Raw genomic sequence first — 12,283 nt, forward strand, 5'->3', positions numbered from 1 at the left:
CTTCTTTCTTCCTTCCTTCTCCATCTCTTTCTCTACTTCATCTTCTCCCTCCCTCTTCTTATCGTCTAATCTCCTTCCTCTCCATCATCATCATCTCGCCCTCTTTATAATCTTCAATCTCTTTCGTTTCTCAAATCATCTATCCAAGTTTTTTTTTTTTGATCGATGACACTTTGCGAACGAGAAATAATGGCACAAAACTTAAGTGTAAACAAGTAAATTCAGACAGCACCAAATTTTCCTTCACCAGCGTTGTAGTGCGAGAATGGAATAAACTCCCGCCTTCAGTGGTCCAGTGCAAAACGACTTATTCATTTAAAAACAAGCTCTACCCACACTTCCTTTAACTTAATATTCACTAATGTAGAAATGCAAAGTCTTGGTGGCATTCGATTAACATAACTTCAATTTGATTTATATAACTTCACTTAGGTTTGAGGATTATAGGGTCTGTGTGGTCTGAATATCTGTGTGAATCTATGTAAATCTTATCTTTCAATATCTCTCCTATCATCTGGTATATCCTCCTGCATTCCCTTCCCTCATCACTCCATATCTTCATAACCCCCACTATGTAAGTCTTATCTTTCAATATCTCTCCTATCATCTGGTATATCCTTTTTCTTCTCTAAATCTCCCTATCTTTCGCTTAACCCCACTATGTAAATCTTACCTTTCAATATCTCTCCTATCATCTGGTATATACTCCTTTTTCTTCCCTAAATCTCCTTATCTTCCTCTTAACCCCACTATGTAAATCTTATCTCCTATCATCTGCTATTTCCTCCTTTTTCTTCCCTAAATCTCCCTATCTTCCTCTTAACCCCACTATGTAAATCTTATCTCCTATCATCTGCTATTTCCTCCTTTTTCTTCCCTAAATCTCCTTATCTTCCTCTTAACCCCACTATGTAAATCTTATCTCCCATCATCTGCTATTTCCTCCTTTTCCTTCCCTAAATCTCCTTATCTTCTTCCTCTTAAGTCTCATTGCTTTTTACTCCCGTTACTTTCTCTATCTCGTCTTTTTCTTCCTTCTCGTCGATTTCCTTTCAGTCTCTTTCTTTTCCTATATTTACTTTCTCCTGCTTTCTCTTCCTCCATTCTTGCATATTTTCCTCTCCTCTCATCGCCTTCTCCACACGCCATTTTCCTCTCCTTTCCCTTTTCTTATCTTTTATCTTTCTTTTCCTCTTTCCTCTTTCTTTTCCTTCTCTCACCTCTGCATATTTTCTTCTTCTATCGTCTTCTATTCCTTTACTTTCCCTACATCATAATTTCTCTCCCTCTTCCAATCTCTCTCTCTTTTCTCTCCTTCTTATCTTCTATCTTTCCTTTCCTCTTTCCTCTTTCTTTTCCTTCTCTCACCTCTGCATAATTTCTCCTCCCATCGTCTTCTATTCCTTTACTTTCCCTGCATCATAATTTCTCTCCCTCTTCCAATCTCTCTCTCTTTTCTCTCCTTCTTATCTTCTATCTTTCCTTTCCTCTTTCTTTTCCTTCTCTCACCTCTGCATAATTTCTTCTCCCATCGTCTTCTATTCCTTTACTTTCCCTGCATCATAATTTCTCTCCCTCTTCCAATCTCTCTCTTTTCTCTCCTTCTTATCTTCTATCTTTCCTTTCCTCTTTCTTTTCCTTCTCTCACCTCTGCATAATTTCTTCTCCCATCGTCTTCTATTCCTTTACTTTCCCTGCATCATAATTTCTCTCCCTCTTCCAATCTCTCTCTCTTTTCTCTCCTTCTTATCTTCTATCTTTCCTTTCCTCTTTCTTTTCCTTCTCTCACCTCTGCATGATTTCTTCTCCCATCGTCTTCTATTCCTTTATTTTCACTACATCATAATTTCTCTCCCTCTTCCAGTATCTCTCTCTTCTTCTATCTTTCCTTTCCTCTTTCTTTTCCTTCTCTCACCTCTGCATGATTTCTTCTCCCATCGTCTTCTATTCCTTTACTTTCACTACATCATAATTTCTCTCCCTCTTCCAGTATCTCTCTCTTCTCTCCTTTCTTCCTGGTTTTCCTTCTCTCCGCTTTCAATTCTTAATATCTTCCTTTTGATCCAATCCTTTTCGTCTTTTCTCTTATAGTTTTCCTGCTTCCGTTTATTCTCAACTTTATCGCCTTCCCTCCGTGTCCTATCCTTTAAATATCATCACTTTCTCTCCCTCATTCTCCTTCCTTTCCTATGCTTGCTTCATCCTGCTTTTCCTTTCCTCACCTCTCTTCCCTTTTACTGCCCATCACCACGAGCGGACGAGCCTGGCCCATCACCCACCGCCCATCACGCAGGGAGAGACGCACGAGAGAGAGAGAGAGAGAGGGAGGTGAAGGGCGGAGGCGAGGTAGGAGTGGGAGGTAAAAGCTTCTAAAGGGAAAGTCTTGGCAGCGGGAACATGCGTAGCGGAGGAGGTGTGACTAATCAGACAGATATTTTAGTCTTGGTGTTATGTGCGGAGTGTTCAAGGGGGGGGGGGGGGGCGCTGTCCATAGTGTGTTGCGTGGACTGACGGCACCGTAGAGAGCAACGAACAGACAGAACAACGTACAAGCAGCAGCGTGGTGTGTGTGGGCAGGTACAGGTTAATTAGTTATTTGTGTTTACTTCATTACTTTGACGTGTATACAAAGTGAAGACGGTGAGAGTAGCCAGCTGTATATTATTTAGGTTTACATTATTTTTTATTCATTTATGCATCTTAACGTTTCGCCTATAGGTGGGGCAGGCTTTCTTGTTGGGGCGTGGTGGTCGGCCCCAGCCCGTTGTGGCGCGGGCAAGTGTTTATAGTAGCGCCTCTTGCTTGGCTCATGCTGCCCCCCGGAGCTCATCTCTGATCCCCTCTTTAGAGAGAGAATCTAGGGTCCGGGTTGACAGGTGGTCTTCAGGACAGCATGTGGGTAGTTAGGCCACTCGGCGGTGACTGAAAAAATGCCAGCTTGTTTGCCGCGGCGTGTATATTACTTAGGTATTTGTACATTCATTTCATCGAGAGGGAAGCCCCACTACGTTCCAAAAGTAGAAAGGCATCGAGTATCCTGTCATTTAGTCATGTGTATATATTCCACTACTTGTTTGGGCTTCCTTGTAGGGCCGCGCTCCTTCACTCCTCCGTCAGGCAGGCCCTTGAGAGGCGGCGGCGTGGACAGGAAAACAAGGTGGCGGTAAGTGCGAGGTGAGGGAGGGAGGGAGGGAGGGCAGCGGGCGGCGCGAGGGACGGGGTCGAGGCGGCGGTGCAGGAATGTTGTCTTGCATCTTGCCGGGAAAACTATCGTACGGCGCGTCAAGAGAACTGTCACATTGCTCCACTCACACCGGCCTGAGCACCGCGTCACCGCCCGTCCAGAGCCACGCGTCACCTGGGCATCACGATCGGCGTCACATTCAAATTCTCAAACGTATCGGGCTCCCACTAGGCGATTTCCCAAGCCCAAACAGAAGCTTAACCGGGTTTCCATGGGTGTTTTGCCCGTTCAAGGCGCAGAAGTCGTGTAAAACTACCACAGGATCACCGTTGTCAGATTATCGTACTCAGAGCATAGTATTTACCGGTTTCTGACGCCTAACTATTGCCAAAAAACATCAGGATTTAACTCTTTTAACGATAACTATAAATGAGTTTCGTTACTGAAGCCCAGAAGACAGTTTTGGGGCAGGAAGTCGGGAAATATAAGCCGCTGAGTACGACAATCTGGCAACGTTGACCAGGATCACAAAACAGTCCATGAAAATCCCAGCGACTTTTACGAGAGGCGGTAATACGTTTAAGACCTCAGTTGGCGCCACGTTAAAGGCTGCCCGGCTGCTGCTAATGACCCCGGGCAGCCGCATATTCCCAAGCTCTCTCCCAAGATCTTGCTCTCACCTGGCATGTGGTCGCCGAGTGAAGACGCCCCCCCCCCCGCTGTAGCTTCAAGATTAGGCCCGTACTCTTGCATACTTTCGAGCCTATCTATTGAAAAGGCTGTTAGAAGTTGTTGTGGGCGATTCCGTGACTCTAGTGGGAGTTTGGGTTTCTGCGCTGTGAACGGAGCACTCATGAGAACTTGGCTAATCTTCTTTCTCTTCTTCGTCTTCTTCTTCTACTTTTTCTTCTCCTTCTTCTTCTTCTTCTTCTTCTTTGTCTTCTACTTTTTCTTCTACTTTTTCTTCTACTTCTTCTTTGTCTTCTACTTTTTCTTCTTCTTCTTCTTCGTCTTCTACTTTTTCTTCTTCTTCTTCTTCTTCTTCTTTGTCTTCTACTTTTTCTCCTACTTTTTCTTCTACTTCTTCTCCTCCTCCTTCTTCTTCTTCTTTTTCTTATTATTCTTGTTGCTGTTGTTGTTCTTTTTCTCTGCTTTAATCCCTCTTGGGGTCGGCCACTCTTGTATATCATCGCCAGTATCTTTTGTCCTCTGCATCCTCTTCGTCCAGACCCAGACCCCAAGCATGTGACAATACGGGCCATGGATACCTGAACAAAGTTACCTTACTACACTGACCTTACCTTGCCTAACCTAACCTAACCTAATCTCCTCCGTAACCGTTGAAACTAGTCAGAGAGCCCCAAGCGTGTGACAGTATGGGCTTTGGATTCCCACAAAGTTACCATAATAAACCGACCTTCCCTAACCTAACCTAACCTAATCTTCTCGGTGGTCTTTGAAAACAGTCGGAGAGCCCCAAGCGTGTGACAGTATGGGCCCTGGATTCCCACACAGTTACCATAATAAACCGACCTTCCCTAACCGAACCTAACCTTCTCGGTGGTCTTTGAAAACAGTCGGAGAGCCCCCAGCATGTGACAATACGGGCCCTGGATTCCCACACAGTTACCATAATAAACCGACCTTCCCTAACCGAACCTAACCTTCTCGGTGGTCTTTGAAAACAGTCGGAGAGCCCCCAGCATGTGACAATATGGGCTTTGGATTCCCACACAGTTACCATAATTAACCGACCTTCCCTAACCTAACCTAACCTAATCTTCTCGGTGGTCTTTGAAAACAGTCGTTGAGCCCCAAGAGTGTGACAATACGGGCCCTGATTCCTCCCACACAGTTACCATAATAAACCTACCTTACCTCCCCTAACCTAACCTAATCTTCTCGGTGGTCTTTGAAAACAGTCGTTGAGCCCCAAGCGTGTGACAATACGGGCCCTGGATTCCCACAAAGTTACCATAATAAACCGACCTTCCCTAACCTAACCTAACCTAATTTTCTCGGTGGTCTTTGAAAACAGTCGTTGAGCCCCCAGCATGTGACAATACGGGCCCTGGATTCCCACACAGTTACCATAATAAACCGACCTTCCCTAACCTAACCTAACGTAAGCGGACCCGTTCAAGAGTGGGCCCCGCATCCCCGTACAGAGAAGGGAAGGATATATACGCCTCCACGCCCAGGGTTGCCCGCTTGCTTGCCGCCCCGCACCGCCCGGCATCTGCCTATAACCGGTCCCAAAGACTGCCGCTCGAGGTTGTTTGCTTGCTTAAGACAGTCAGGTACGGGAGACTTCACAGTTTGCATTTTAAGGTTCTTCAAAGACAGTGAGGTACGGGTTCTTCAAAGAGGTACGGGTTCTTCAAAGACAGTCAGGTACGGGTTCTTCAAAGACAGTCAGGTACGGGTTCTTCAAAGAGGTACGGGTTCTTCAAAGACAGTCAGGTACGGGTTCTTCAAAGACAGTCAGGTACGGGTTCTTCAAAGACAGTGAGGTACGGGTTCTTCAAAGACAGTGAGGTACGGGTTCTTCAAAGACAGTGAGGTACGGGTTCTTCAAAGACAGTCAGGTACGGGTTCTTCAAAGACAGTGAGGTACGGGTTCTTCAAAGACAGTGAGGTACGGGTTCTTCAAAGACAGTGAGGTACGGGTTCTTCAAAGACAGTGAGGTACGGGTTCTTCAAAGAGGTACGGGTTCTTCAAAGACAGTGAGGTACGGGTTCTTCAAAGAGGTACGGGTTCTTCAAAGACAGTGAGGTACGGGTTCTTCAAAGACAGTGAGGTACGGGTTCTTCAAAGAGGTACGGGTTCTTCAAAGACAGTCAGGTACGGGTTCTTCAAAGAGGTACGGGTTCTTCAAAGACAGTCAGGTACGGAAGACTTCACATTTTGCATTTTAAGGTTCCTCAAACACAGTGAGGTACGGGTTCTTCAAAGACAGTCAGGTACGGGTTCTTCAAAGAGGTACGAGTTCTTCAAAGACAGTGAGGTACGGGTTCTTCAAAGACAGTGAGGTACGGGTTCTTCAAAGACAGTCAGGTACGGGTTCTTCAAAGACAGTGAGCTACGGGTTCTTCAAAGAGGTACGGGTTCTTCAAAGACAGTCAGGTACGGGTTCTTCAAAGACAGTCAGGTACGGGTTCTTCAAAGACAGTGAGGTACGGGTTCTTCAAAGACAGTCAGGTACGGGTTCTTCAAAGACAGTGAGGTACGGGTTCTTCAAAGACAGTCAGGTACGGGTTCTTCAAAGACAGTGAGGTACGGGTTCTTCAAAGAGGTACGGGTTCTTCAAAGACAGTCAGGTACGGGTTCTTCAAAGACAGTGAGGTACGGGTTCTTCAAAGACAGTCAGGTACGGGTTCTTCAAAGACAGTCAGGTACGGGTTCTTCAAAGAGGTACGGGTTCTTCAAAGACAGTCAGGTACGGGTTCTTCAAAGACAGTGAGGTACGGGTTCTTCAAAGACAGTGAGGTACGGGTTCTTCAAAGACAGTGAGGTACGGGTTCTTCAAAGACAGTGAGGTACGGGTTCTTCAAAGACAGTGAGGTACGGGTTCTTCAAAGACAGTGAGGTACGGGTTCTTCAAAGACAGTGAGGTACGGGTTCTTCAAAGACAGTGAGGTACGGGTTCTTCAAAGACAGTCAGGTACGGGTTCTTCAAAGACAGTCAGGTACGGGTTCCTCAAAGACAGTCAAGTACGGAAGACTTTACATTTTGCATTTTAAGGTTCTTCAAAGACAGTGAGGTACGGGTTCTTCAAAGAGGTACGGGTTCTTCAAAGACAGTCAGGTACGGGTTCTTCAAAGACAGTCAGGTACGGGTTCTTCAAAGACAGTCAGGTACGGGTTCTTCAAAGACAGTCAGGTACGGGTTCTTCATAGACGGTCAGGTACGGGTTCGTCAACGACAGTGAGGGACGGGTTCTTCAAAGACAGTCAGGTACGGGTTCTTCAAAGACAGTGAGGTACGGGTTCTTCAAAGACAGTCAGGTACGGGTTCTTCAAAGAGGTACGGGTTCTTCAAAGACAGTGAGGTACGGGTTCTTCAAAGACAGTCAGGTACGGGTTCTTCAAAGACAGTCAGGTACGGGTTCTTCAAAGAGGTACGGGTTCTTCAAAGACAGTCAGGTACGGGTTCTTCAAAGACAGTCAGGTACGGGTTCTTCAAAGACAGTCAGGTACGGGTTCTTCAAAGACAGTGAGGTACGGGTTCTTCAAAGACAGTCAGGTACGGGTTCTTCAAAGACAGTGAGGTACGGGTTCTTCAAAGACAGTCAGGTACGGGTTCTTCAAAGACAGTCAGGTACGGGTTCTTCAAAGAGGTACGGGTTCTTCAAAGACAGTCAGGTACGGGTTCTTCAAAGACAGTCAGGTACGGGTTCTTCAAAGACAGTCAGGTACGGGTTCTTCAAAGACAGTCAGGTACGGGTTCTTCAAAGACAGTCAGGTACGGGTTCTTCAAAGACAGTCAGGTACTGGTTCTTCAAAGACAGTCAGGTACGGGTTCTTCAAAGACAGTCAGGTACGGGTTCTTCAAAGACAGTCAGGTACGGGTTCTTCAAAGACAGTCAGGTACGGGTTCTTCAAAGACAGTCAGGTACGGGTTCTTCAAAGAGGTACGGGTTCTTCAAAGACAGTCAGGTACGGGTTCTTCAAAGACAGTCAGGTACGGGTTCTTCAAAGACAGTCAGGTACGGGTTCTTCAAAGACAGTCAGGTACGGGTTCTTCAAAGACAGTCAGGTACGGGTTCTTCAAAGACAGTCAGGTACGGGTTCTTCAAAGACAGTCAGGTACGGGTTCTTCAAAGACAGTCAGGTACGGGTTCTTCAAAGACAGTGAGGTACGGGTTCTTCAAAGACAGTCAGGTACGGGTTCTTCAAAGACAGTGAGGTACGGGTTCTTCAAAGACAGTCAGGTACGGGTTCTTCAAAGAGGTACGGGTTCTTCAAAGACAGTGAGGTACGGGTTCTTCAAAGACAGTCAGGTACGGGTTCTTCAAAGACAGTGAGGTACGGGTTCTTCAAAGACAGTCAGGTACGGGTTCTTCAAAGAGGTACGGGTTCTTCAAAGACAGTCAGGTACGGGTTCTTCAAAGACAGTGAGGTACGGGTTCTTCAAAGAGGTACGGGTTCTTCAAAGACAGTCAGGTACGGGTTCTTCAAAGACAGTCAGGTACGGGTTCTTCAAAGACAGTCAGGTACGGGTTCTTCAAAGACAGTGAGGTACGGGTTCTTCAAAGACAGTCAGGTACGGGTTCTTCAAAGAGGTACGGGTTCTTCAAAGACAGTCAGGTACGGGTTCTTCAAAGACAGTGAGGTACGGGTTCTTCAAAGACAGACAGGTACTGGATCTTCAAAGACAGTCAGGTACGGGTTCTTCAAAGAGGTACGGGTTCTTCAAAGACAGTCAGGTACGGGTTCTTCAAAGACAGTCAGGTACGGGTTCTTCAAAGACAGTCAGGTACGGGTTCTTCAAAGACAGTCAGGTACGGGTTCTTCAAAGACAGTCAGGTACGGGTTCTTCAAAGACAGTCAGGTACGGGTTATTCAATTACAGTGCGGTCCGGGTTCTTCAACGACAGTCAGGTACGGTTCTTCAAAGACAGTGAGGCAGGTTCTACAAAGACAGTGAGGTACGGGTTCTTCAAAGAGGTACGGGTTCTTCAAAGACAGTGAGGTACGGGTTCTTCAAAGACAGTGAGGTACGGGTTCTTCAAAGACAGTGAGGTACGGGTTCTTCAAAGACAGTGAGGTACGGGTTCTTCAAAGACAGTGAGGTACGGGTTCTTCAAAGACAGTGAGGTACGGGTTCTTCAAAGACAGTCAGGTACGGGTTCTTCAAAGACAGTGAGGTACGGGTTCTTCAAAGACAGTGAGGTACGGGTTCTTCAAAGACAGTCAGGTACGGGTTCTTCAAAGACAGTCAGGTACGGGTTCTTCAAAGAGGTACGGGTTCTTCAAAGACAGTGAGGTACGGGTTCTTCAAAGACAGTGAGGTACGGGTTCTTCAAAGACAGTGAGGTACGGGTTCTTCAAAGACAGTCAGGTACAGAAGACTTCACATTTTGCATTTTAAGGTTCTTCAAAGCACTATTCGCTCCTATGTCAGTATTTGTCCGGTTTGAGGTCACAGGCTCTCTGGTTACCCGTGATAACTCCTTTCCTCACTCTCTCCTTCCCTCCTTCCCTCCCTTCATATTTCCTTCCTTATTTCCCTGCTTTTCTCGTTTTAAGGTAATGAGAAGAAGTAAGAAGTGGAGCCTTCCCTGCGATTACTGGCTGGTGAATTGAGTTACGAGGGTTACAGAAAAAAAAAAAAATCTTCCGAGAAAGCTACTTCGTCAACTGAACGCCTTGAACCTAGATTTGAACGCATTTGACCCGTCTTTGAACGCATTTGACCCGTCTTTGAACGCATTTGACCCGTCTTTGAACGCATTTGACCCGTCTTTGAACGCATTTGACCCGTCTTTGAACGCATTTGACCCGTCTTTGAACGCATTTGACCCGTCTTTGAACGCATTTGACCCGTCTTTGAACGCATTTGACCCGTCTTTGAACGCATTTGACCCGTCTTTGAACGCATTTGACCCGTCTTTCGGCCACCTCTTTTAGTTATTTTTAGGAGCAGCGAGTAGCGTTTTTTTTATTATTGTTTCTTTTTTTTTGTGCCCTTGAGCTGTCTCCTTTGTTGTAAAAATAAAAATAAATGCACACGCCCAATGCTTGCCAGAGTTGATATTGAGAAGTTAAGTAATACAATCATCTCTTATAAGCGTGAGACCAAATAGACCAAACTACATCTTGAGCGTCAATGTTAAGGAATCAGACTCCAGAAAAAAACAAAAAAGAAAACAAGCAAACAAAAACAAAACGAAGCAAGATCAAGGTTTCCCACGACTGCCCAAAAAAGCTGATTGACAACAGGACCGGGACGCGACTATTACCTCTTATGTCAGTGTGTGTGTGTGTGTGTGGACGAGATCTGAATACTAAAACGACTGTCGATCATCCTTGCAAGACCTCAATGGATTCCCAGAGACAGACAGACAGATAGACAGATAGACAGACAGACAGACTTACCACGATTCAAAACAGATGATTGTGTGTGTGTGTGTGACAGAATGACCTCTTACGCCGGTGTGTGTATGTGTGTGTGTGTGTGTGTGTGTGTGTGTGTGTGTGTGTGTGTGTGTGTGTGTGTGTGTGTGTGTGTGTGTGTGTGTGTGTGTGTGTGTGTGTGTGTGTGTGTGTGTGTGTGTGTGTGTGTGTGTGTGTGTGTGTGTGTGTGTGAGTGTGTGTGGGCTTGTGGGGGTGTGTGTTTGTGTGTGTGTGTATTAAGGGGATAAATACTGACAGTGAGTGATTGTGACAGGAACGTTAGCTTATGAATGAACACACACACACACACACACACACACACACACACACACACACACACACCTGTCGCCTCGTCTACCCAATCAATCACACAAGGCTGCCTCAGATTACGAGAGGAGAGAGAGAGAGAGAGAGAGAGAGAGAGAGAGAGAGAGAGAGAGAGAGAGAGAGAGAGAGAGAGAGAGAACAGACAGACAGACAGACAGACCCCATCCTCTCGCTCTCACCCTGAACACAAGCACCCTAACCTCACCGAATGTTCCTGCCAGCCACTGAGGGGTTCGAACTGGCTGGCTGAGTGGTGACAGTGTAGCCAACTCAAGACAAGGGAAGATGCATCAACACAAACCTGCGGAAGAAGAGAAAAAAGGGTTAGTAATGCTGGGACAGAGAGAACATAAGAACATAGTAACATAAGGAGTCTGCAAGAGGCCGGTAGGTCTATGCAAGGCAGCTCCTGTAAACCTAACCCCACCTAACCTAACCATCAATGAGTTTATCCAGCCTCCTCTTGAATGTATCTATGGTATTGGCGCTCACAACATGACTGATAAGCCTGTTCCACTCACCCACGATTCTACCGGTAAACCAAGCTTGCCTATGTCTTTATTGAATCTGAATTTATCTGACTTAAACCCACTGCGACGTGTCCTACCTGGCTCTATTACAACCAACACCCTATTGACATCCCCTTCTTAAAGCACTCCATCCTTTTTATTTTTTTTACATCAAAGGATACGGCTCAAGGGCAACAAAAAGGGTACGAAAAAAAGGCCGCTACCCGCCGCTCCCACAAAAGTAAAAAGAAGAGTAGCCAAAACTTCAATCAAATCTCTTCGTAACTTCGTCTTCCTAGAGAATGCAGATTTAAATGATTCAGTCTATCCTCATACGGCAAGTTTCTCACCCCTAGAATTATTTTTGTCATCCTCCTCTGTACAGATTCTAACGTCTTGATATCCATTCTATAGCAGGGTGACCAGAACTGAACCGCATGATCGAGACGAGGACTAAGTAACGCTGAGTACAGTTTGAGGATGACCACGGCTTCTGTTGTTGACGCCCCTTGAGATGAGACCCAGTACCCTGTCTGCACGATTCCCAGTCTGAATGAATTGAGCCCTAGGACGGAGGTTAATGAGAGAATACGCCTTTTTCTAACTATTTTTAACATTCTTTTTAATAACGAATATATCTTTGCACACACACACACATACACACACACACACACACACACACACACACACACAAACACACATATCTACCCAACGTGCTGAAGGACACTATCTATTTTCAACATTCTTTTTCTTTTCTATAAACGAATATATCTTTACGCTTGTTTACACCTAACGTGCTGAAGGACTATTTGTGCACTCCCTCACATCCTACGGGCTGGTGATGACGCTGATGGCCGTGGGAAAGAAGGACTCCGAGCACATATCATCTTTCCATCAATCCGTGGCTATTTTGAGGCCCACAGGATCTAAGGATGGTGGCGGGGGCGTGGGAAAAGGTTCAGATGCCACACACAACACGACACATGGGATCTGCTTGGAGTTTGACCCTGAATGCCGTTTTATTTATTTGATTTTTTTTTATTATTTTTTTATTGATTTTCTTATTTTCTTTTGTTTATTTATTTCTATTTGTTTTTATTTATCTTATTATTCTGCTTATAGTTTGCCCCTTGGATACGCCTT

At 45.6% G+C, this 12,283-nt stretch overlaps 1 protein-coding gene and 1 long non-coding RNA gene across 19 annotated transcripts in view; one reads left to right on the forward strand and one right to left on the reverse strand.

Moving 5' to 3' along the window:
* The window catches only part of LOC127002753 (uncharacterized), a 191,294-nt gene that overhangs the window by 79,831 nt on the left and 99,180 nt on the right, over positions 1-12,283 (reverse strand). For all 8 annotated transcript variants that reach the window (XM_050868881.1, XM_050868884.1, XM_050868882.1 and 5 more), the window contains one exon: positions 10,837-10,932. In XM_050868881.1, coding sequence (XP_050724838.1) covers positions 10,837-10,932 — 96 coding nt within the window. The remainder of the gene's footprint in view (positions 1-10,836; positions 10,933-12,283) is intronic.
* On the forward strand, positions 6,855-10,517 carry LOC127002767 (uncharacterized). Of its 11 annotated transcripts, none has more exons than XR_007756520.1 (3): positions 6,855-6,949; positions 7,169-7,199; positions 9,256-10,517. It is a non-coding gene; the product is annotated as an uncharacterized LOC127002767 (long non-coding RNA). The 11 variants fall into 11 exon arrangements; XR_007756521.1 differs by lacking the exon at positions 7,169-7,199 and adding an exon at positions 7,238-7,268; XR_007756522.1 differs by lacking the exon at positions 7,169-7,199 and adding an exon at positions 7,407-7,437.

Source organism: Eriocheir sinensis, chromosome 24, assembly GCF_024679095.1.
Source record: "Eriocheir sinensis breed Jianghai 21 chromosome 24, ASM2467909v1, whole genome shotgun sequence".
In the NCBI taxonomy this organism is placed as follows: domain Eukaryota; kingdom Metazoa; phylum Arthropoda; class Malacostraca; order Decapoda; family Varunidae; genus Eriocheir; species Eriocheir sinensis.